Source organism: Gadus chalcogrammus, chromosome 11 (assembly GCF_026213295.1).
Source record: "Gadus chalcogrammus isolate NIFS_2021 chromosome 11, NIFS_Gcha_1.0, whole genome shotgun sequence".
In the NCBI taxonomy this organism is placed as follows: Eukaryota; Metazoa; Chordata; class Actinopteri; order Gadiformes; family Gadidae; genus Gadus; species Gadus chalcogrammus.
In genome coordinates, this window is record NC_079422.1 from 21,715,417 (window position 1) to 21,738,313 (window position 22,897).

Genomic DNA, 22,897 nt, shown 5'->3' on the forward strand with positions numbered 1-22,897 from the left:
ACAGACTATGGTACCGTGAGATCCTTGTCTTCACCTCACTCTGATAGTGATCAAACAGCCGCGAACAGCGCTGCCTGAATGCTCAAACCCCAGCTCAACCAGTCAGGAAGAGTCTCTTTCAACACATTTGTCTAAAAACATTTGGTAAGTAATACAAGAAATAAGAAAAAGGAGAGAGAGAGAGAGAGAGAGAGAGAGAGAGAGAGAGAGAGAGAGAGAGAGAGAGAGAGAGAGAGAGAGAGAGAGAGAGAGAGAGAGAGAGAGAGAGAGAGAGAGAGAGAGAGAGAGAGAGAGAGAGAGAGAGAGAGAGAGAGAGAGAGAGAGAGAGAGAGAGAGAGAGAGAGAGAGAGAGAGAGAGAGAGAGAGAGAGAGAGAGAGAAGTGTAGATCAACACTAACTAGCAGCAAATTAGGATTTCTTAAGGCAAATGTTCTCAAGCTTATAGCAATATATCTGATAGCTCTCCAAACTACAGTAACCCAGCAATGAACAAACTAAATACTACTTCCAAAAAGCTTATTTTACATGAATGATCCAAAATAAAAAATTAGATCCACTTTTTAGCATGAAAAACCAATGTTAAGTTTTAAATGTGGATGTTCTCATTTCAAAAGTCTCTCAAACTACTGGTTTAATGTCTTTACCATTCATGAATGAATTGCTCGCAGTATGCTATGCACAGGTTGCATTCACACAACTATTCTAGTAAAGAATAATCCAAAATCATATCAGTGATATTTCTCTCATAGGGTTAGACAATAACAAACAAATCAACTCCTTTCATCATTAAAAAAGGTATGCCTCAGCAATTATAAAAATCATCAGAACCAACTACAGAGCAAACTTAAACAAAAGATAAACTTCAAATAGGTTAGCATTGGTAAAACCGCAAAAGCAGAGTGTTGCGATTTGTGGAACTTTAACCAGAATATTCTGGAATGTATGGCAACAGCTGTAACAAAATGGAGGACGGGTTTGGCATCAGCAAACATTAAACAACCAAAACATTAAACGGTCCAATGAATAGCTTGTACAGTGTATTTGCGCACCTCACATACATAGTTGGATTTGAATTAAAAGCAAAAAAACGGAAAAAAAATAATCTACCTGAATCATAAATTGCAGAAGTCCTTCTGTACCCCTCCTGTGCTCCGAACCCCCACTATGGGAGGAATCCGTTATTACCATCAACAAATAATTGCTTTATTTCCCGTCAAATTCTTAAATCCAGTTGGAGATGAATTCGTCCCCCTGAATGATTAAAGGAAATGCTAATGAACATACAAAAAATACGCTACAACGATGCTAATAGCCGCAGCATGACACTGGGAGCTAATGCTAATTCAAAAATAAAAATAAAAAAACATAAAAAAAGCTCTGTCTACATGGTGTTTATCAAGACCAATCAACTTTAGGAAGCTTTTGAATATATAGAAAGATTTTGTTATGCTCCAATGACACGTTTACATATATTCATCCTAACAGTCAGAATTGAATATTGGATACAATAATTATCTAATTATAGCCAGCCAATTACCTGAAATGCAAAATTGACTTTTAAGTGCTTTGTTTCAAAACAAAAATCTGTCCCACAAAAGCTTTCAGATTCAGATATTTTAGATTATTTTTTGTGTGGGGGATTATTGGCTTGCAAGCCTACCACAATCAAGGATAGGAGATCTTTTTTACAAACCTGTATGAAAAAAAATATATTGCACTGCAGATTTTAAACCAATGTATTTGAAAGTGCCCAACATACAAGGACAGATAATATTGGAGGAAATTAAATGAATGGCATAGGAGAACTAATAATATCGTATAAAACCATACATTTCTTCACCGATTAAAGTTTATATAAAAAGGAACCACATCAACTATGTATAACTACTTTACAAATCTGCTCCAAAAATTCACATAACCAAGTTTTCAGAGATTTTTTTCTTTTGGATTAAGTGCTTTAGGTCTTTCTGTATGGACGTCTTTTATAAATTGATTAGAAGATTATCATGTCAAAATAGTATGCCATGTCTCAATATGAAGGGATTCCTTCGGTCTCTATTCTAATACATCGTCCCTTCAGGATTAATACTTGGGATTGACTCCGAGAGTGGAAATATCTTCGGAGCTTTTGTGGAAACTCCCCAAAACCAATCAGTGTTTTCCGGAGTGCGATACATTTGGTGACAAGCTTCAATAAAAAGCGGAACCGTCAGATCACACCTCCTCCCTGTTTGTGTATATGCCCAGCAGAGGGCAGTGTGGAGCCAGTTTTCCTTTTTCTGAGGGAAGGTCAACTCAACCTTTCCACCCTGAAAAGTGAATGAGAACTTACGGTTTTGAGTACCACCAATCACAGAGAGGGGGAGGCGGCAGGAAATGCACCTTCTGAGAGAGTGAACCACAGAATACAAAGAAAAGGCTATGGAGGTTTTCTATGAATCTCCATTCTTAGAGAGGAACACAATGAGCAACATTGTATGGCCTTCTGTGACCATTTACGGCCATTAAAGAGACACCAGCCTTTTACCTCATTGTTTATGGTGATTTATAAAGTTACCTGGTTTGGCGGGTCTTTTTTACCGTCTAAATACACCTTCATGCGCCAGCGTTTCTTGAAAAATATAGCATTCTGGGAAAAAAACGATTATGGTGGTCCATAACTTTTAGTCCAGAAGGTTTTGCCAAAGGTTGCTCCCTTGAACCACCAGAAGTGCTGCCTGCCACGACATCCCCGTCGGCCATCTCTCAGCAGGACGGCTCCTCCATCACCTCCATCACCACGGTGCGGGGGCCGGTGAGGATGAGGTCGCTGACGGTGCGGTAGTCCAGGGAGAGGACGCTCTGGCCGTTCACCGACACCACGAACTGACGCACCTGGGGAGAGGGGGAATCGAGTCAGGAGCCTTTCGGCGGCGCCTTGGGTCGTGTGTTATTGTAGCGGCGTGGACGGCACAGCAAAGGCTGTGGTCCGATAGAGAGGACACAAGGGGGCGTACAGAGGTCGTCGGGGGGGGACGCGGGTTCACACCTTTTTAACCGCAAACTACTTCTCATGCACGACGAACGAGCAAACAGACGATTTCACGGGTTCTCTACAACAGCCTTTCAGCCAGTTTTGCCATTTCCAAACAATCAAGGTACCTCTCCAAGGTAACGTCAAGATAACTGCTCACCCAAAATATAAGGAACGTAAACGAGCCTCAGACACAAAAACTGCTTCAGTCAGCTGAGGCAGATAAATGTATTCTTCTAGATAGTCTAACTAAAAAAACAACCCAAAAAATTCAAAGTGTCGAGTTGCACCCTTTCCTAGAAATCATTTGAACCCGTCGACACATTTGGAACAGTGTCCGAGAGACAACCTAAACAACAAGTTTGTTTAGGTGAACATGAGCATTCCGCAGCAACGCCCGAGGCCTTATCAATGTGTCTTCAGGGCTCCAACAGGGCAGCTCTGATTAAAGATAACAGACAGACATATAGACGTGTGCTTCTGGTTAAAAACCCGGTTGAAAGACTTCCTATGTTGGGTCGATACAGGGCGGCGAGATATGCGAGGTATGGGAGCCCGCAGACGCTTCTAATTCCTTCAGCGACAGTAAGATCGCTGGTGGTTAGAAATATGGAGGACTGTCAGAGATAAGAGTCAAGGAACGCTGAAAAGGATCGTAGTTGAGTGGGGTTCAACGTTGTGCATGTGTGTGTGTATGTATTGGCTTGTCCATGTGTGTGTGTGTTTCTGGTTACATGGTTTTTATGGGGGCAAGACCTGCAGTCTGTGAAAGAAGGTTGAAATTCATTCATTACGAACTTAATGAAAAGGAGCAGCGATTATTAAGGTTTTCAGCTTGAAAAAAGCTCCCCCTTCAACTTGACTGCGCTTGTTCACAGAAGCAGAGGTCAAAAAGAGAAGATAGAAGGTGAGGAGAATGAGAGAGTTGGGGAGGGGGGGGTCACAGATATGTCCCGTAGAGAAAGTGCGAGTACTAATACTAGTAAATCCTTATCACATCCGATCTTCACATCATGCTCACGGTTGCACAGCGCAAACAGACTGTCCTGTACGAGAGCAGACGCAAACTCTTGCCTTCTCCTCCCTTCCCCCACCGTCTTCTTATCTTAACACTGCTTGTTCCCCAACCCCCCCAGGACCTCCTCGTGTTTCTCCGCTCTTTAAGAAAATTATATATTTTTAACCCCCCCCCCCCCCCTCCCCTCCCCCATATCACTTCCCTTCCCGTTTCCGCCGGGCTTGCATGTTGGGCTTGGCCCCGGTCCAGCAGGACACAGAAATGCCTCACAAGCAGAGCCTTTAAGGGTTAAGTGAGGTAAGACACATACTGTTGCATTCGGCTACAGGGTCTTGCATTAGACCCTGTAGCCGAATGCTCCCATGGGGTCTCCCCCCCCCCATGGGAGACCTCTAACACACTGCTCCCCCATCAGGCATGGTCCCGGGCCAGTCCTCCACGCCCCCCAGCCCCGGGTTGTTTTTGTCACCACTGAACGCCTCGACCAATGCACGAGAGAGAATACAAATTGTTTTACAACTCTGGACGCGTGACATTGCGCGATATTGTGTCCCAGTGACAAAACACAAGGAAGATATGGGGGCAGGAGGAAGTAGGTGAAAGAGTAAGGAGCTGTTGGAAGATGAACATAACCGCAGTATAGTTCAGTACGTGACACAATAACAGGAGCAGAACATACATAAGAATGGGGGAGGGATATGTTTTTCCCCCATAGCCTGTTTCCTCTTTCTGATCCAATCGTCTTCGGCTTTTCACCGCCACCGATATCTACCAGTCCTCATGTTGCTGGCTTCTCTCTATTCCAACCATACACTGTAAATGATATGCACACAGCTTTCCTAAGCTGCCCCATTGGTTTACACAGATGCATAGGAAGACTTGGCTTCTTCACATGTTTGACGTTATGGGCACCGCCATTGCTCTTCTTTTGGATCCAGAACATTCGAGGGTCGAAATGGAATGGCCGCCTCACAGAAGTCCACGGCGAAAACGCATTGATAATAACAAGTAAAACGGGACCTCTAAAATAAAAAATATGAATATAGGCGATATTAAAAAATATCCATCTAAAAAGGAAAATAAAAATATCTTTATAAAATATCTATAGCCCTATACAAAAATATATTAAAGTAAAAATATATTAAAAATGTATATCTAAATGAAAAAAATCTATCTATATTTAGATATATAGATAAACAAGCTACTGAAATCAAAACAAACAAAAACATCTATTTGCTATGTACTGATTATTTTTTCATTGACTAAGAATGGACAATGGTGTTCGTTTTGCAATCATCCAACAACTGCGAGCAACCTAGAGGCCGTTAGGTGAACTACATGTTAGGCCCTTCTGCATGGGTTTCACAACCAGCTGGCTATGGCTGCCTCTTGATTATAACACACACACACACACACTCCGAACCTATTTATACACCACTTCCCTGTTTTTTTTTTTATAACTGGGTTGAAGTAAAGTTTAATAAGTAAACCTCACACCCGAAAATGTTGCCAAGTCGCTCTGTGTCGCTCAATGATCGGTCTCCTTAGATCCCCTTCAAAAACCCAGACCAGGTCCGCACTCATTGGTCCGGCTGGCATTAAAAACACCCGACGCACCAGTGAACTGAAAAACACAGAAACTGCAAACCACAGCGTACACATACTGTAGCTGTAATGTGTCAAACAAGCAGGACTTTCAACGTCCTCCAAGATGGTCCCATTCTGTTAAACTATACTCTTCCAATTTCAACTTCATCCTGCAGTCTCAGTGTTTCTTTTCTTTTTCCTTCAATACTTCTCTGTCCCGGCCATCCTTCCTAATCATTAGATTTGCCTCCCTACCTCCCTTCTACTTAATGCCGTGGGCTCGGTGACCGCTACTGCACTCTGCATTCCCAGCATTCCTTGCTGCCAATGTGTGTGCATGCCTTCATGCCAGCATTGTGGTGAAGTCAGGGCCTCTTCTGTTCCAAGCCGGCCTCCTCTGCTCTCCCAATCCATTTCTGGATTCAACCGGGGTTTTTTTTAACAACTTTCACTACTCAACTATCTCTTCCACCATCATTCGAAAGGTTATTAACGATGACAATCATGGTACTGTACTCGTGATTTCCATCCATCTTCAACCCTTTTTCATTCAGATCTCTTTTCTTCACCCATGCCATGCACTTAGCTTCCAACATTTTACATTTAAATGTACATTTAGGGCATTTAGCAGACGCTTTTATCCAAAAGGTACATTTGTCATAAGAAAGATCAACAATATATCGCTGTCGGTACAGTAAGGATGTTCACAGAACCAAGTGCAAAGCACCAACAATCGCTAGGTTAACCCATTCCCCGTATACAACAAAGATAGCTAGGATAAGATGCTACATAACCAAGGTACTATAACTAAATACGACAGACAATAAGTGCATAGAGAAGTGCCAGGACGTACAACATACAACAAGTAGAAGAGGAGGGACCGGGTGGCTATGCAGTGTCTAGTGAACTCTGAACAGGTGAGTCTCGACTTTGTGTTCCTTCTTTCTGCTGCTCTGTCCTATATCCTACATCAGGGCATATACCATATAACCTATATCATCTATGAACTATCTATCTCCTACATATAATCTGTCTCCCACTTATATCCTATGTCCTGTATACTACGTCCTACCCGTACATCATATAATTATCATTTATATTACATTCTACTTGTATCCTATAGCCTACATCCTACCTAGATCCTATTCATTGACGATACACTCTTGACACAGTCCAGAGTCCAGGTGGGGCCGGATCATCGGCCAACCGTACCACGTGGGGGTCCCTGAACCCGTGCCCCCCCAAAAGGGCCACCTACCTTCATCCCGGCCGCTGCCGCCGGCCCGCTGGGGTCCACCGCCTGGATGTGGCACGGCTTGGTGCCCCGCACCACGAAGCCCCAGCCCACCGCGTCCCCCACGATCTGAGGGGGGGGGGGGGGGGGTCATAAACACAGCAGTGTGACAACCAGGCAGGTAATGAACACGTTGAGGCGGAAAACCGATAACAATTTATGACTGGAATATTATCCCAATCTATGTGCTGAGGATTCAAAGCTGTTTGCTGAGGAATTTGACTTGGTTTGATAAAACGCAACGTTAAAGACTCATATTTAGATTATTGGTTTGAATTAAACCAAGCAGAAAATTACGGACGACTGAAGAGTTTTAATGGTGGAAGCGTTAAGCTAAGTCATGCTAGTCATTTTTTCATGCTAGTAACGATTTTCTCATCAAGACTTTCTGGTCTTCATGAACCACTCGGACGTTACAATACCTGTGCATGGTGCTGTCTAAATGCATATATTTGAGTCTCGACGTCATTAATGTTCGACGTACACAAGCAGGGGTTGAGTTTCCTGTTCCTGTTCCTGTTTTAGGACTAACTGCTAGACATGGAGTCCAACCACACCAACAGGTGTGTTTCTTGACTCTTGACATTATAGTTCAGCTTATGCACATTCCGTTTAAAATGAGTCAGTGGATAGGGTTCATCTACATTCACACACATACACAGCTGCTATCTTCTGGATGACATGAGCTTTGTATTAAGTGACGTCCCCACACTCTATCCAATATTAACCCGGGTTAATGATTATAGCAATCACTCAAACCGTATTGTGTATTTTGTCCAATGGGTGACCGAGTGTGTGTGGGTGTGTGTGGGTGTGTGTGCGTGTGCACAGACGAGGCGCATGTGCCGTCCCCAGAGGAAATAGGTAATCCACCGACATTTTCAGAGAGAGTAACCCCGTGTGTGTGTGTGTGTGTGTATGTGCGTACAGTGAGTAACCCTGTGTGTGTGTGTACGTACAGAAAGTAACCCTGTGTGTGTGTGTGTATGTGCGTGCACGTACAGTGACAGTCTTCTTTGTGAAAGCTCCTCCCGGGGCCTGGAGTTCCTCGGGGCTGATTTGTCTCTTCAAGACTACACAGAAACAGAAGAAAAGCGCACGCATCGGTTACTAGGCACACAGTTAGATCACGAGGTGTACGACACACAAACCCAACGGACGCCGTCATTTGAGAGTGGTGAGCCACACTGAGCGCTTTGTTAATCAGTGTTAAAAAAAACTAAAGCCATTCACATAACCAACCCAGTTCAATTAGTTTTCAAAGCCTGGCCCGATATGGTACTGTTAAGGCACATTCTAAATAGATTTAATATATTCGACAAATTTAAGACGAACCAAGTATAAGTGGCCGTCGTAAAGAGCTACGAGTGAGTCAGTGAGTGCCAACGTGGCTTCACCGAGGCCGACAACTTCCTGACCCACTAATGAACGTTCACAACCTGCCATCAGGGCCCCTCAACATCCTCACAACCCACTCGGGTCCTCTGCGATCTCTTCTGTTCACCCATGTTTTAGGCGATTTGAGCTCTTTCTCGGGTGAACCGTCATTTCCCGGAAAGTACAACAGACGACTGGATTAGCTGCCATCACGTCCAGCCTCGGAGGCGAGCATTGGGGCAGGAATTTTCTAATTTGAGGTTCCAGATTGGGTTGGGTTACCATGGAAACTTCCAGTTATTCAGAATCAGTTTTCATGTTAGATATTGTATTGGGTGTTATTTAGGCGTGTAAAGATCCAATGGAGACATTTCAGACTGTGGTTATGTGGTTCTGCATGGTACATAAGGGTCAGTGTAGAACTCTTGAGACATTACGCATCGATGGAAGAAAAGCCGGTAAGCTCGCAAGACGCACAACAGCGCATTTTGTCCAGGACAATTGCGTCTGCAGGGATGAGGCAGATGAGGGAGGGATTACAGAGACAATTCACCTGATTTTGGGTCTATTAAAGACCACTGTGACGTGCGGGAAAGCCAACACTGGCCTACGTGATCAATATAAATGAATAGCAATACTGGGAATTTACACCGGCATCGGCTTGTGTGATGAAAATAACACTAGACTATATTACAATATAGAATATAGAAGAGAGTGAGCCAGTCTATCTACACCGACCGACAGAAAGTGATCCTCCCACTTGAATAACCTCTACATCTGGTTGTTGGATGCTGTAACACAATGTTAAGGTCACAGCAACAGCCTTGGATAGTGAGTGTGTGAGTTTGAGTGTGTGTTTGCGTGTGTGAGACATTGCTTTCATTCCTTTCCTGCCTATTGTTACTTTCGGTTGGACAAGGCCCAGAACGAAACTTGGGAAGGAACCGAATTACACATCAAAGACCAGGTAAACGCGCACACACACACACACACACACACACACACACACACACACACACACACACACACACACACACACACACACACACACACACACACACACACACACACACACACACACACACAGTTAAAGGTCAAGGATGTTTCATTGGGCAGAGGGGCCTCGCAGTAGGAGGGCCCTTGAGCTAGATGGGCCTCCACTTCTGCTTTTGTGTGCACGTGTGTGTGTGCACGAGATGCCAGGCCACAACATTAAGCTGTTGTTGATCCGTCTTTACCCCTACTTACCCCGACTACTGTGTACTATCGTTTTTCTCCAAATGCAGAAAAACTGAATTCTTGCTACAAAACAGTGCATTTAATTTAAATATAATAACAATAATAATAATAATAATAATAATAATATCATAATGTTTTTTTATAAATGAAGGGGTAAGGGGTAAGGGGCGTCCCCTTACCCCTTACCCCTTACCCCTTACCCCTTCCCCTTTCAAAACAAGGAGGAGGGGTAAGGGGAAGGGGTAAGGGGCAGAAATGGGCTTGGGCCTAAATTGTACCCCTGAGTGCGTGTGCGTGTGTGTGTGCGTGTGCCCCCCCCTTCCCTCTCACCAGACTTGGGGTTGAAGAGGACCGGGGGGCTGCTGCTGAGGGTGGGGCTGCTGCTGTAGTAACCGCTGGAGCCACAGCTGCTGCTCATGCTGCTGCGCCGCGCCCCCACCACCACCTTGATCTCCTTGGTGGGGCTCACTGCAGGGTGGGGGGGGAGAAGATAAGACGTTAGCGTTAATCCTGGGAGGGGGATTCAGTTGTTACGCCGGGAGCACACAGAGCACATATTTGGTTTCATATCCGTTTCAAGGAAAAGCACAGAAAGCGTGGAAGTAGCGCTCTCTCACTGCGTAGAGGAACCGATTCTAGTTTGGAAACATCGAAAATTAAAAAAAAAAGGTGACGTATCACACCACCAGGTTACAAGCGGTTTTTCAAAAATCTGCCCCTTGTGACGTCACAAGTGGGTTGGCACACCTCTCGGTGGACACGCCCACTTGTGATGTCACAGGGGGCAGATTTTCAAAACGGCCTGAAACGGCTAGGTGGTATAAGATGTAACCTTTAAAATAATATTATTTTACGTCCATCCAGCCCGTCCGCGTGCCTCGGGACATACAGCAGATAAACAAACGCTAGAATAGGAATACAATACATACACCAAAAATAAAGTACAACAATAATCCCAACAATACATCAAGAAATGTTAAACAGCTAGAACGTCTGGCAGGCTGCGGAGTGCCGTCCCCGCTGACCCCCTGACCCCCTGACCCCCCCCAATCCCCATCACCCCAGCAGCAGCAGCAGCGGATCACACCCACCAGAGAGGAAGCTGGTGTTGCCCCCGTCGGAGTTCTGCTTGCGCAGGCAAAAGGGGCTGTCGTGGCTCTCTGGGATCCGGCCGCGCTCGGCCAGCAGCTCCATCAGCCGCCTGCGCCGGCGGAAGTTCATCCTGAACTGGTACAGCAGGGGCCCGTCGCTGAAGTGGTGCTTGTTGCTCACTGGAGAGGTGGTGGCGGTGGTGGTGGTGGTGGTGGTGGTGGTGGTGGCGGTGGCGGTGGTGGCGGTGGCGGTGGTGGTGGAGCGGGAGCGAAAGACGGCGGAAAGAGACGAAAAGGAAAGGAGAAAAGTTAGAAGACATTAGGGGAGTAGTATAGGCTTAGTTATGGTTCCACGTCGACGCAACGCATGGGGGTCTTACGGAGCCATTACGCCCCTACGGACCCTCCTTGCGTAACCCTGCGTCAAAGCGACGCAGCAGCGAAAACTGTGAATGGACCGCCAACGTAAACCCGACACAGAACCAAAACAGGTTCACCACTGCGTCGAAGCGACTGCTTGGTCATTGCGTTGCGTCAACATGGAACCATAACGAAGCCTTAAGAGAAAAAAATATTACAGCAACACAGTGGATGGAATGGACACAAAAAAAAACAATAAAAGCAGATCTCAGGTTAAATGCTGGTACCCTTACCATACAAGCTGTGGGTCAAATTGTAGCGATTGCTTACCGTTGAGACCTCTTTTGACCCCTTTACAGAGGTTGTAACCCATTTTCAGTACGAGCTCTGTTTAACCAAGTGTACCGAGTGGTGTCATGTAGGGGTTGTTTGTCTATTATTCAGATTGACCGTTTGACAGTATGTCATCAGAATGGTTTTGCACAGCCAAACCAGAAGGATTTAGTTGTATTTTGAGCAGTGTGTGTGTGTCTTTCTTCTGTTAAATCTGCCCTGAATTTAAATGCGTTTTTCCTGAGTTTCAGCTGCTTGTGTTCTGTTGCAATAATGCAGGCTAATGTAAATGTCAGCCTACCTGGCAGGAGAAGCGGAAAGTGTTTAAAAAAACAAAAAGAAGGTACCATGCTGATAGGCTGGTGCTGGTGAGGGGGACATTCTCAACACCACCCACAACAAAGTGGACTCATCTGGAGCTGCCAAGCTATTGTTCCACTGTGTACTCTCTCCCTCTCCCGTTCTCACTCACTCACTCTCACTCCATGATGAATAAACATCGTTTTATCGCTTTGTACGTCGGCCACGTATGTTTACTCTCTGCGACGCGTGTGCCAACAGCAGGCGATCCGTTTTAAGGTGTCCTTGAGCAACACACAGACCTTTGTCCCCCGCTGGTACAATAAACCCTCCACCAAATGTTCCAGCTGACCACGACTACACCCAATGTGAGCACAGTGTCGTTTTGGAAACCGCAACGGACACAAAAGGTGTAATAAACATGCTCCTGTCACAGATTATCCTATTGGATTGTACCATTGAAGGATATATTATATGATTAGCCTCATTCATTGTTTTACAAATAATGTTACATCTAAATTAAAAACATTTGCCTTCAACAACGGAAACCAAACTTTAAAAAAAAACATGCTATAACCGACGCTTTTATCTTATTGTTAATGTACTGTCCTGTTCACACAGGACAATACGTACCAGTTGAAATATGACGACGGCTAGTGAGAAGATCAGATATATTGTGGGAGAGTTAAGAGGGGGCTGGCTGCCAAGATTCAGGACGTTTCGGGGAGTCGCTTTCCCTGAGAAGTAGGATGATGTGCCAACACAGCCTGCTCCAACCAGCTGGGCCTTTGCCAGGTTTACACACAACTCAACTGGACTCAACCCACAAGAAGCACACTAGCACTATAGCAAATATAGCTTCAGATCACACTTCTACCATAGCTGTAGAGCTTCAGATCACCCTCCTACCATAGCAGCAGAGTTTCAGACCAGCTTCTACCATAGAAGTAGGGTTTCAGATTCAACTCCTACAATAGCTGTAGAGTTTCAGATCAGGCTACTACCATAGAAGTAGAGTTTCAGATCACACTCCTACCATCGCAGTAGCGTTTCAGACCAGCTTCTACCATAGCAGTAGCGTTTCACCTCAAACTCCTACTATAGCAGGAGCGTTGCAGCTCAACTCTCGCAGCATCATTTAGGACAGAAGGTCATGGATCACGCGACATGTTTGGTCTGGAAGCCACACGTCTCCAGTATCGTCGGGGCTGCAGATAGCTCACGGCGCTGTGGTTTTGGCAGGCGTGACGGCACCGGGTGTTCCGTAAGGCGGCATGCCCCAGAACGATGGCAAACAGCGAGGGCAGAGTGCTTTCTTTGGTGCCTGATACGGCACAAAGAAAAGCACGTTTTGGACGCCACCCATCTGTCAATAGCGTAGATCGAAGCAGGAGGCAGCCGTCGCAGTTTTAAACCACATTTCCCTGTTCGCAATGTGACCTATAAATAAATACATTTGATTTGACATATGCAAGAATGTTTGTGTGGAATTAAAGTGGAACTGTACATTTTGCGTTTTGATTACACTTTAGGTACGTGAACCTCAAAAACCTTCCGGTTCTCGAGTGCGTCTGAGACGTGTGACTGTAGTGTGTTAAAATGCTGAGTTCAGCAGCCCAACAAAGCAGCCCAAACACAACAATGCTTTTATTGTGCGCTTCTCTGTGGAAGTGAACCGCAGATTGTCATTGGGAAGCAACATGGCTGCTCATGTCGAGTTGCTAACCAAAAAAACTGGGGAGGGGGGGGGGGGGGGGGGGGGGGGAAGCATAGCCTGCGTGTTACCATGACGCACACCCCTCACCGTGTTGGATGATGCCGTGTTCTAGAAGTCTCCGGCCTAGCTGCTCTGCCTCCTGTCTGGTCGCGATCTCTCCCTCCTGCAGCAGCCAATCGATGAACTCGGAGGCCACCAAGGTCTGTTCATAGGCCCCGTCCTCCTCCTCCCTGGTCTGCAATAGGTTGTTCTCCATGTTCATCAGCCTGTGGGAGAGAAAGACGGTTGATCATCCAATCACCACCAAGAACACGTAAAAATAAATTTAAAAAACAAGAAATTGTGTTCTTTGCTTTTACATCCATTAGTGGGCCCGATGCTGAAAGTGGGTGGTATGCAACTTATTCCCCCAGTAGACACTCGACTAAAGTGGATTTTCACCATTTAAAACAAAATGAATCATGTTGAAAGATTAAATGTTTACTTTAGGTCGGTTTCTCCAGATAATGTAAATAGAGAGACGGAGAACTAGAACAACCGGCTTTTTTATTTTGTCTGGGACCTTGTGTGCTAAAGCAACATGTCCAGGCTTGACCCCGCTACCCAAGTTCACACAACCAGACACAAGTGCTAGCTACATAGCTAACCGGGTATAGCTACTACTAATGTTGTATTCTTAATGTATTCCTTCATAGCGAACATTCAACACATATCATCACTAAAACCTCAATATCCAAAAGTTTAAATAGTTCTATAGACTGTATTACTCTAGGGTTAAGGAGCCTTATTTATTTGATGACAAGGATTTATTTTGTACCTTGCATCACTTGGATGATTGCGGTTACAGCTGGTCTGACTAGAACTGAAATGGCAACAGTTCAATATTTCCTCAGTTAATTTAGTGCAGTTGTCTGTAATCTAGCCTGGCCCAGCCTTATCAACCTCAACGAACCAGGCAGCCAAAACAACAGGCAGCAACCCTGGATATGGCTTTAGTCAATTTGTTTAAAATCGAATTTCCTGAACAGAAGCAAAAAAAAGCAGCATAGATGTCAAGCAAGGGAGTGGGTGATGGACTTTATACAAGAAGATTGTGGTTTTCAGTGGAAGGACTACCACAATAAGTGAAGCCTGAGGTGGAATTATTAAGAAATGTGTGATACTGCCGAATATTACGCAAGATAAAGATGGGGAAATGATTTGGGGATTTTTGGTTTAAAATAGGGAACAGTGCTGTTGGTTTGGATAGTGTTTCCCAACCTTTTTTGTCCCCACAACCCCATTAGTATGGACGAAGTACCTCTCCATCGGGACGAAACCAGAAATATTCACCTTTAAACTGGCTAATATTATCATTTATTTATTTTTCCTAATTAATACTGTATACTGACCTTGGCAAAAGCTGAGTTGTACTTATATTTCTCAACTTCAACAATCAAAATAAAAAAACATGTTTAATATTTATTAAACTCAAATATTAATATTTAAAACCGTCATTTTAGGTAGGTTGAACAATGCATTGCTTTGACTTAGCCCCACTTAGGAACCACTTATTTAGTACCAATCCCTCCGTCATGAATCTAAAGTGGTGATCTCAAAGACTTCTGTTTCGTTCTCTTTGCCGACACCTAAGATCTATTTTTCCCCAGGGATCCAAACAGTCTTGTCGACAAGTTCATAACCTTCATCAATCTGCAAATACAAGGGCTTTCATCAGTGAGCTAGGCTCAATAACTTCATTGTTTCATCTCATTCAGCGATAGATAGTGATTTAACAGATCTTTATTTCCAGGAAAGATCTATGAAAATACCGCATAATTTAATATTTCATTTATGATACATAACTTATGGAACTCTGGACACGCTCTACAGTTTCAACCGAGTGGCTTAAACCCCTTCCTTCAGAGGGGGATTCATGCTGACGATGTCAGCAGTAGTTGATACACGGTGCTGCATGCCTCACCAATGCAAAAAGCTGCACTCATCGGTATAAAATTAACCACGTCCCCTTCGCCCGCACACACCCAGGATCACCAAACGTGTTCTGCGATATAAAAGTTCACACACTGCAGCAACTATTAACAGCCCTCTGTATTTATGAGACGGATGCAGACTTCATGGCAGTCGACGGGATGGTCACAACATGAGGTCCTTGAACAACACGATAAAAATCATTTCTCTGCTCAACAAGTCTCCATCGGCACGGCTTGAACAATACGTCGTAAAAAGGTGACGTTTCAAACCAGGTCTTCCAATAATAGACACTCGCAGTTGGATAAAAGCATTAATGGCACGTATCTAGGACGACCCGATACGAGTGGCACGGCATGCTGCCATGGCCTACATTAGTAGTCCGAGGACAATCCAGTGAGCTAGCGGTTGTAGCCGGTGAGCAGGCAGCTCTCCAGCCCTGTGTAGTCAAGACACTTTGATCCTATTTTAGTCTGAATATTTAAAATCTTGAATACTACATTTTGGACTGTGAGCATAAAAGCATCTTATCTTGCATTCATCTTTTATGATCGACTGGGAGACTGAATTAAACAACATTTAACGAATAGGAGGAGAAAATAGGGTGGTTTTTCTAAGATGTTCCCCCTTGAATCGATAAGAGAAGGCAGTATAACAACTTTGATTTATACAGTCGACTCGTTTTTAATGATTTTATTTTTCTGCATGTGAGACAATGACAGACGTCAAGACTCTAATGGCTGCCATAGCAATGGAGACAGATGGTGTTCTCTTTCTATCGGTTCAAAATAGATTTTCCCCTCGGGGCTACATGCTCATACTCGTCAACATATAGTTAGCCAATACCACAGATGTAATACATGCATTGGCATTATCTCAAACACAGAGAGACACACACACACACACACACACACACACACACACACACACACACACACACACACACACACACACACACACACACACACACACACACACACACACACACACACACACACACACACACGCACGTCCATCCAGATGTGTTGAGGAAGAACATCTACCATTGTGCTCTCACTGAACAGCCATAATCCTTTATCATAGCAAGTTTTGTCATAGTTAGTCCAGTAATGGTGATACTTCTATAGGTTTGGTGACTCTTTAAATATTTCCGTTTCTGTGTGTAGATGTTTCCAACATGGGTATCTTTTGTTATACTTGTATTGCTCAAACTGAGTTTACTTAAGAGCTGTGACCCTGGCTGCAGCAGCTCTGGGAGGATCTCAGGGCAAGCGGCCATTGCGTCTGGAGAGTGGGGTTGTTGGTGTGTTTGTCCCCTGATGCACCATGGCGATTACATAAACAGACACGAAAGAGAGCTGAGACTGGCTCTTATCATAATGTCCCAGCTCACATCTCCACACGTCTGTGCGTGTGTGTGACTTTACTTAAATGGCATTTAGAAACACTTGATCATCATTTGGGACATTCGATTATTTTAAGTGATTAGTTTGAAGCCTAGGCACTCCGAGGTCATGAAAAGAAGATTGTAAAAAATAACATTAGGTACAACTTTTAAATGTATATATTCAGTTTAAAGTGGTGTGTTTATCTATACTATGGAGCCATTGGGCACTAAAAGATTGACAAGATAGAGAAGGAGACAGAGAACCGAGAGAGGGAGGGACTGAAGAGGAGAAGGACAGATAATCCTTGGGGATATAAGCAACATCATCCATTTCCGGTGAAATAAACAAAAACATCCATCCGAAAAAAATATATAGAGATAAAAAGCAGGCATAAGCAGTAGCCTCTGTCATCACACTAGAGGGCTCATGAGTCACCTGTTGTTATTGTGGACAGGGTGTTCAACTTCCTAAAAAGGCGGCGCACACACATTTGACATCAACCCACCCACTAGATTTAGCACTTGTGCTTACATTTTCCAATAAACAATTGACGTCAAATGCGTGCGTGCATGCGTACATGAGTGTGGGTGTGTGTGTGTGTGTGTGTCTTTGACATACTTCTCATAAATCCTCTGTCCCCTCATAAAGACCTTGGCCTCATGGTCCAAGGGGAAGGTCCCATCATCTTTCCGGAAGCGGTAAAACAATTTCAGGTCTTTGAATTCCCTGTGCTCGTCACATACTGAAAATCAAACAAATGTGTCAGGCACGAAGAAACACACACACACATAGTTATTTTATGATCCATCAAAATACAAAGTAAAATAAAAAGGATCTACCGGTAGTTGGTCTTTGTCTGACTTTAAAGTATAGAACAAAGCAGGAGTGGAACAACATACCAAATCCCATGTTACAGGATTCGTAATACTATTACGATTAACTAAGTATAAAGAAAGCGTTGCTGTTAAAAATATCGAATATATCGGATATCTACTTAAGCCCCGTCCATACGGAGACGATTTTTTGGTGAAACCGCATGGCTTGTGCGTTTCGGCCGACCGTCCACACGGAGCCGGCGAATCCGGTGCACGAAACCGCACATTTCTGAAGCCACCCTCGGAGGTGGTTTCAGAGCTATCCGGATCTATGCGGTTTCGCATACAGCGCGCAGGCTTGATGCGCTCCACTTTATTCGGGGAGAACCAGCGCCTTGAATATTTACTACAGCGTTTCTACAGCTCGATGCGGTTTCGCAATGACTCCATCTTTACGAGCTAGCAATCCATCCAGTGGTATCAGTTGCCGCACATTTATTTCAACATTTATTTACGCATCTGTGAAAGAATAACAGTGAACCTAACAGAAACACTGGAACATTATCTGGCCTCCGTTGGAGATGTTATGTGATAAGTCTACCATTGCTGGATTCGGTGCAACTCGGTTATGTCAATATTCCCCATTTTGTGTGGATTCTCAGAGCAACATGAGCAAACAGTCCTAACGTCTCCACCCAGCCGTACCGTGGTGAACGATGCTCTGGTCCAGCAGCTTCTGCATGATCCTGATGGCCGTGTCTCTGTCCGAGGCCTCCTTGTGTTCCATTAGCCAATCGATGAGCTCCTTGGCAACGAAACAGTTGGGGTAGGTTCTTAGGTGGTGTCGACGATCTTTGATCACCTTCGCTTCGTGGAGCCGCAGCCTAAGATACACAACACGTGTCGAAAGGAAGGGTGATGTTTAAAGTACACACATTAAGAGGGTGCTCTGATTAAGGACAGACGTTTTAAGGAAAATGTAAAAGCTTATGTATTATGGTTGATAATACATTTATGGAATAATGTAGCATAAAATGTCTGCCTCCTCTGTCAATAATATGTAAACATATATTTTTGCAACTACCTTTCTACTATTAATGTTTTTTATTTTTGACATATTTTCTGCATAGTTGTTTTATTTTTTATGCCTTTTAATTCTGATGATCTGTATTTATTGCTGTGACACTTGCATTTCCTATCCGATATTAATAATATATCTTATCCACCGCTTAACTAAATCAAGCGTTTACATGATGCATGTATTCCTTCCCGTTATTGCAGCCAATGGTTAAGGTAGAAGAAAAACACTTTCTGTCCCACAGTGTGACCTCTTCCTGACCCAAGTAAAACAGCCCATCTCCGGCCTGGGCTTAATTCTCTGCCGGTAGGTGCTCCGCGGCGGAGGGCAGCCTCACTAAGGATTAGCACCGACCGCCTGCCTTGCATCTGGCCGGGCCAGACCAACACCAGTAATAACACCCCTGCTACTAAATCCTCCTTCCTCCTGAAGCCAGATGTAGAGTTTCATGTTTACATTTTCTACATGTACACTCTCCTTTGCGCCTTAGAAAATTGTGCGGCTTTGCCCCCAACAAAATATGTCATTGTGATCATTAGCTATTTGTAATCATCTGAATCATTAGATTAAACACAAGGTCAATGAAGTGGAAATCAATTGAACAATGCAACGGTTTAATTTACAAAGTACATTGCAAGTCATAGCCACTGTCGTGCAGACAACCCTAACAACCTATCAGCAAACATCCTAGTTTTGCAAAGCAGACAGAGCATGAAATGCAACAAGGTCTACATTTAGAAAAAAACATAAGCATACCTCACCCTTCTAAAATACACTAACGTTAAGCTAGTGTGCACACACTCAGTGTAGCATGCACAACTACGCATCGACCATTTGTAGCTAGGCATCAATTAAACATGTCCTGTTCTTGCTTTTAGTATGATTCATTCATTCATTCATTCATTTTGATGAATGAATTCATTCATTCATCAGATTTAATCAGTGCCTCCTTCCTGTATCGGCTGGGACGGGACAGTTACATATGTATTTACAGAACACACGGGCTACTTGGCTGCCTCTTATCAGGGCACCGTTATCAGGGGCAGTTAAGGTGGCCTCGTGGGTCCAAGGCGTGATACAAGGCTCCGACCATGGCACAGACCGCGCAACGCCTAGCCATCCTCTCAAATCCCAATTGATACCAATATTGCTTTTTTGTGGGATTTGGAGTGTCTCTTCAATACTTCAAACTGGTCTAAACTGCTGGCAGAGTCGAGGATGGAGCCGGAGGACTATACCTGTGTGAGGCACTCATGTGGTAGATAGTGGTGCACAGTATGCACCTCTACACAGCGGTGAAGGTAAAAAAAACAACACATAAGGCGGCTACTGAGTGACAGCTGTCAGCTTGTCTTCACTGCCCCCCTCTCTGGAGTTTGCCCCAGGAAAAGTAAACTGACAGAACGGAATCTCTTGGAAGCTTGGGACAGCCACCTCTACTGAAAAAAACTGCTTTATTCCTGCCAGCTGGGAGGCATAAAACACACATGCACACGCACACGAAAGATAGCCTGTACTACACAAGTGGAGGTCATTGAGTGTGAATTGAATAATTATTGAATGGCCACTGCATGCGTTAAAGTTAAACTTGTATGTATCCAATCAATAGTTTCAACTTGTAGCGTCTGCAGCGGACTGAATAAACCCAACATCGGCATTTAGTGACGGGTTTGCGCTTACAATACAATGGCGCTGCAGTGTTACGCAAGCCGTAGTCATTGGCTTGCAGCAGATAGTGAATGCATACATACATGCATGGTATGTATGTATGTAGCCGTGGTGAACTGAATGGGAGGGGCTTGTGCGTAACGTATGGACGCCTTTGTTTGACTGTATGTACAGCATTGGGGTTGGGTAGTACTCAACGTCGACGTTCAGCTCCTTTAATCTACATTCTGGGTAAAATTCATTAAATGCATTCGTGTTCAATGCTAAGCGTGTGCACAGCGCTGGGCGTTTTAAATGCACAAATCTTTAAATGAACCCCTGAAACACCATTCGGGACAGAAAAACATGGTTTTTTTTTCACCGTATAAACGTTTGTTTTTTTGTGGTCAGCCTACCTCAGCTGTTCTCCAGTGACCAGCACCTCGGCCATGCGCTCCAGCTCGGCAGCCTTCTTTTGCATCGTGTTGCCGATCCCATCCATTATTTCTCTGTCAAAAACATGTCCACGTTAAAAAAAACAAATAACGCACCACAGAAAATTTGCATCGTGTGAGAACTTGTTTTTTTTAAGTCTGACAGCTTGAAACATGATGTGAAACGCACACCATGGCCAAAAAATAACTAGTTTTCATTCTGACAGATGGGATTTCTTAACGCTAAATCAGAGCGGCATTGGGTGGTGCAGAGGTTACATGTGTAGAATCGTTAAAGGTCTTACCTTTGCAGTACCATCGGAAGATAAGTCGTCTTCAGTATAACTTCTGGATTAGGATATATTACATTCCAGACCACGATTGAAGCAATGCACACGCTCACAAGTGACAGCTATAGCAGTCCTGTTTGCCAATGAAACATTTGCAGTATTCCATTGAAACCAGGCAAATAAACGGAGCAGCAACTTCTTTTTTTTTTACAGTGTAGACACAATGCGGTTCATGTTAATGAACTGTTTTAAAAAGCAGTCTAACCGCTGACTAATACATTACGTCGTGTGTGTTTTTCCCACCCACAGGATGAATACATGCTTTTCACCCACCGCTCACTAATTCACATCCACAAAGCCACCGCATTGGGAGGATTCAGATGTCGTCATGGGGGAGGCAACCAGAAGGGCGGAGACACGGACCGGAGAAAAGTTAGGGCTGGTTGGACTTATAATTGTACACAACATGTTATGCATTGTTGTTTAATTGCTATTAGTAGATCGATGAGCGTTTATCTGCCTTAACATTATTCAGAATAATAACATAAAACGTTGGGCACCGCCCGTGGTCCGATCCCACTGGTAGCCTATACTGTGACCCACAGTAGGTGTGACCCCAGGGGGTCGCTGTTACACCGTATTCTGTGACACATCGTAAAGTGTGACCCCAGGGGTCGCTGTTACACCGTATTCTGTGACCCAACATAGAGTGTGACCCCAGGGATCGCTGTTAGACCTTTTTATGTGACCCGTCGATTGATGTTACAATTTGGTGAGCATTTAATTGTGAACATTATTTTGGCCGAAAAAATGAAAACACTGGACAGCGCCCGGGGTTCGATCCCGCGAAGGGAGAGATGACATCTTTGTAGGAAGTAACCACTGAGCTAAAACAGCGCACTACAACAGTGTGGTAACTTTCATTATATGGTACGTGCACATTTTTGTTGGAGCCTTTTATTTCTGGAAAGTATGTCTAGTTTCTAATGGGCCAGAGAAAAGTTCGGGCTGGTTTTACGAATATTTGTACACAACATCCTATACATATTATCCATTGTTGGATGATTGCTATTAGTATATCAGTGAGCATTTAATTGTGAACATTATTTGGACCAGAATGTTTATAAATGTCGTCATGAGGTCATGTTGATGATCACGTCATGTTGATCAGGAGGGTGGAGACATGTACTACTGTAGGTAGGCTACTAGACGGCCTTGACAAATATTTGAGCACAACATAGCCTACTTAACATATTATGCCTTGTTGATGGATTTGTATTACGGTAGTATCTCAGGGGGAATTATATTGCGTTAACATTAATTTGAACATAATCACTGGACAGTGCACATGGTTCGATCCCTACAAGGGTTGGTACAGGTAAAATGATTTAGAATTGTAGGAAGTAACCACTGAGCTACACCAGAACATTACGTGAATGTGGTTGCTTCCATTATATACAAAAACAATGCAAACAGTTTTTGGAGCATTTATTTCTGGAAAGTATGTCAGTTTATAAATGTCAGAGAAAAGTTAGGATGGTTGGACAAACATTTTATCAACACACACGACATCACGGCGCAGTTACTGACAAAAAGCGAGAGAATTGAACTTCTCAGCATGAGTCTCTCTCTGATTCACAGTTGACAGGCTATGTTGGGTTGCAAGATCACCCCCTATCTTGACTGATTTCATAAACCCTGCTGGCTTTTAATCTATCTTAAAAATGTATTCTAACTCTCTGTTGTTCTACTTTCCTTAAAGTATATCATTGTTCCTAAGGTATATAATTCTGTCAAACAATGTATCCTCATTTAAGTTCATATCATGTTATACTCTCACTGTATTAATATTTATATTTATATTATATATATATATTCCTCATATGATTTTTCAAATTTAACAAGCAACAACACTTTGCACTAATTATGTCCCTACACTGTTTAC

General features: G+C 43.9%; 1 protein-coding gene across 1 annotated transcript; it reads right to left on the reverse strand.

Moving 5' to 3' along the window:
* Window positions 1–333: 333 nt before the first annotated feature.
* Window positions 334–21,301, reverse strand: deptor (DEP domain containing MTOR-interacting protein). The gene is made up of 10 exons (XM_056601718.1): window positions 20,968–21,301; window positions 20,645–20,737; window positions 18,209–18,387; window positions 17,307–17,430; window positions 13,417–13,595; window positions 10,620–10,799; window positions 9,859–9,996; window positions 7,915–7,985; window positions 6,877–6,981; window positions 334–2,874 (listed from the first exon to the last, which is right to left on the reverse strand). The coding sequence occupies exons 1-10, from the start codon at window positions 20,979–20,981 to the stop codon at window positions 2,746–2,748; spliced, it is 1,212 nt and encodes a 403-aa protein (XP_056457693.1). The 5' UTR covers window positions 20,982–21,301; the 3' UTR covers window positions 334–2,745.
* Window positions 21,302–22,897: the final 1,596 nt, after the last annotated feature.

Coding starts and splice junctions, on each gene's coding strand:
- deptor (XM_056601718.1), bottom strand. Junction 17,431..18,208: donor CCAGAGCATCGTTCACCACG/GTACGGCTGGGT, acceptor TTTGATTTTCAG/TATGTGACGAGCACAGGGAA. Junction 13,596..17,306: donor GGACAGAGGATTTATGAGAA/GTATGTCAAAGA, acceptor TCTCTCCCACAG/GCTGATGAACATGGAGAACA.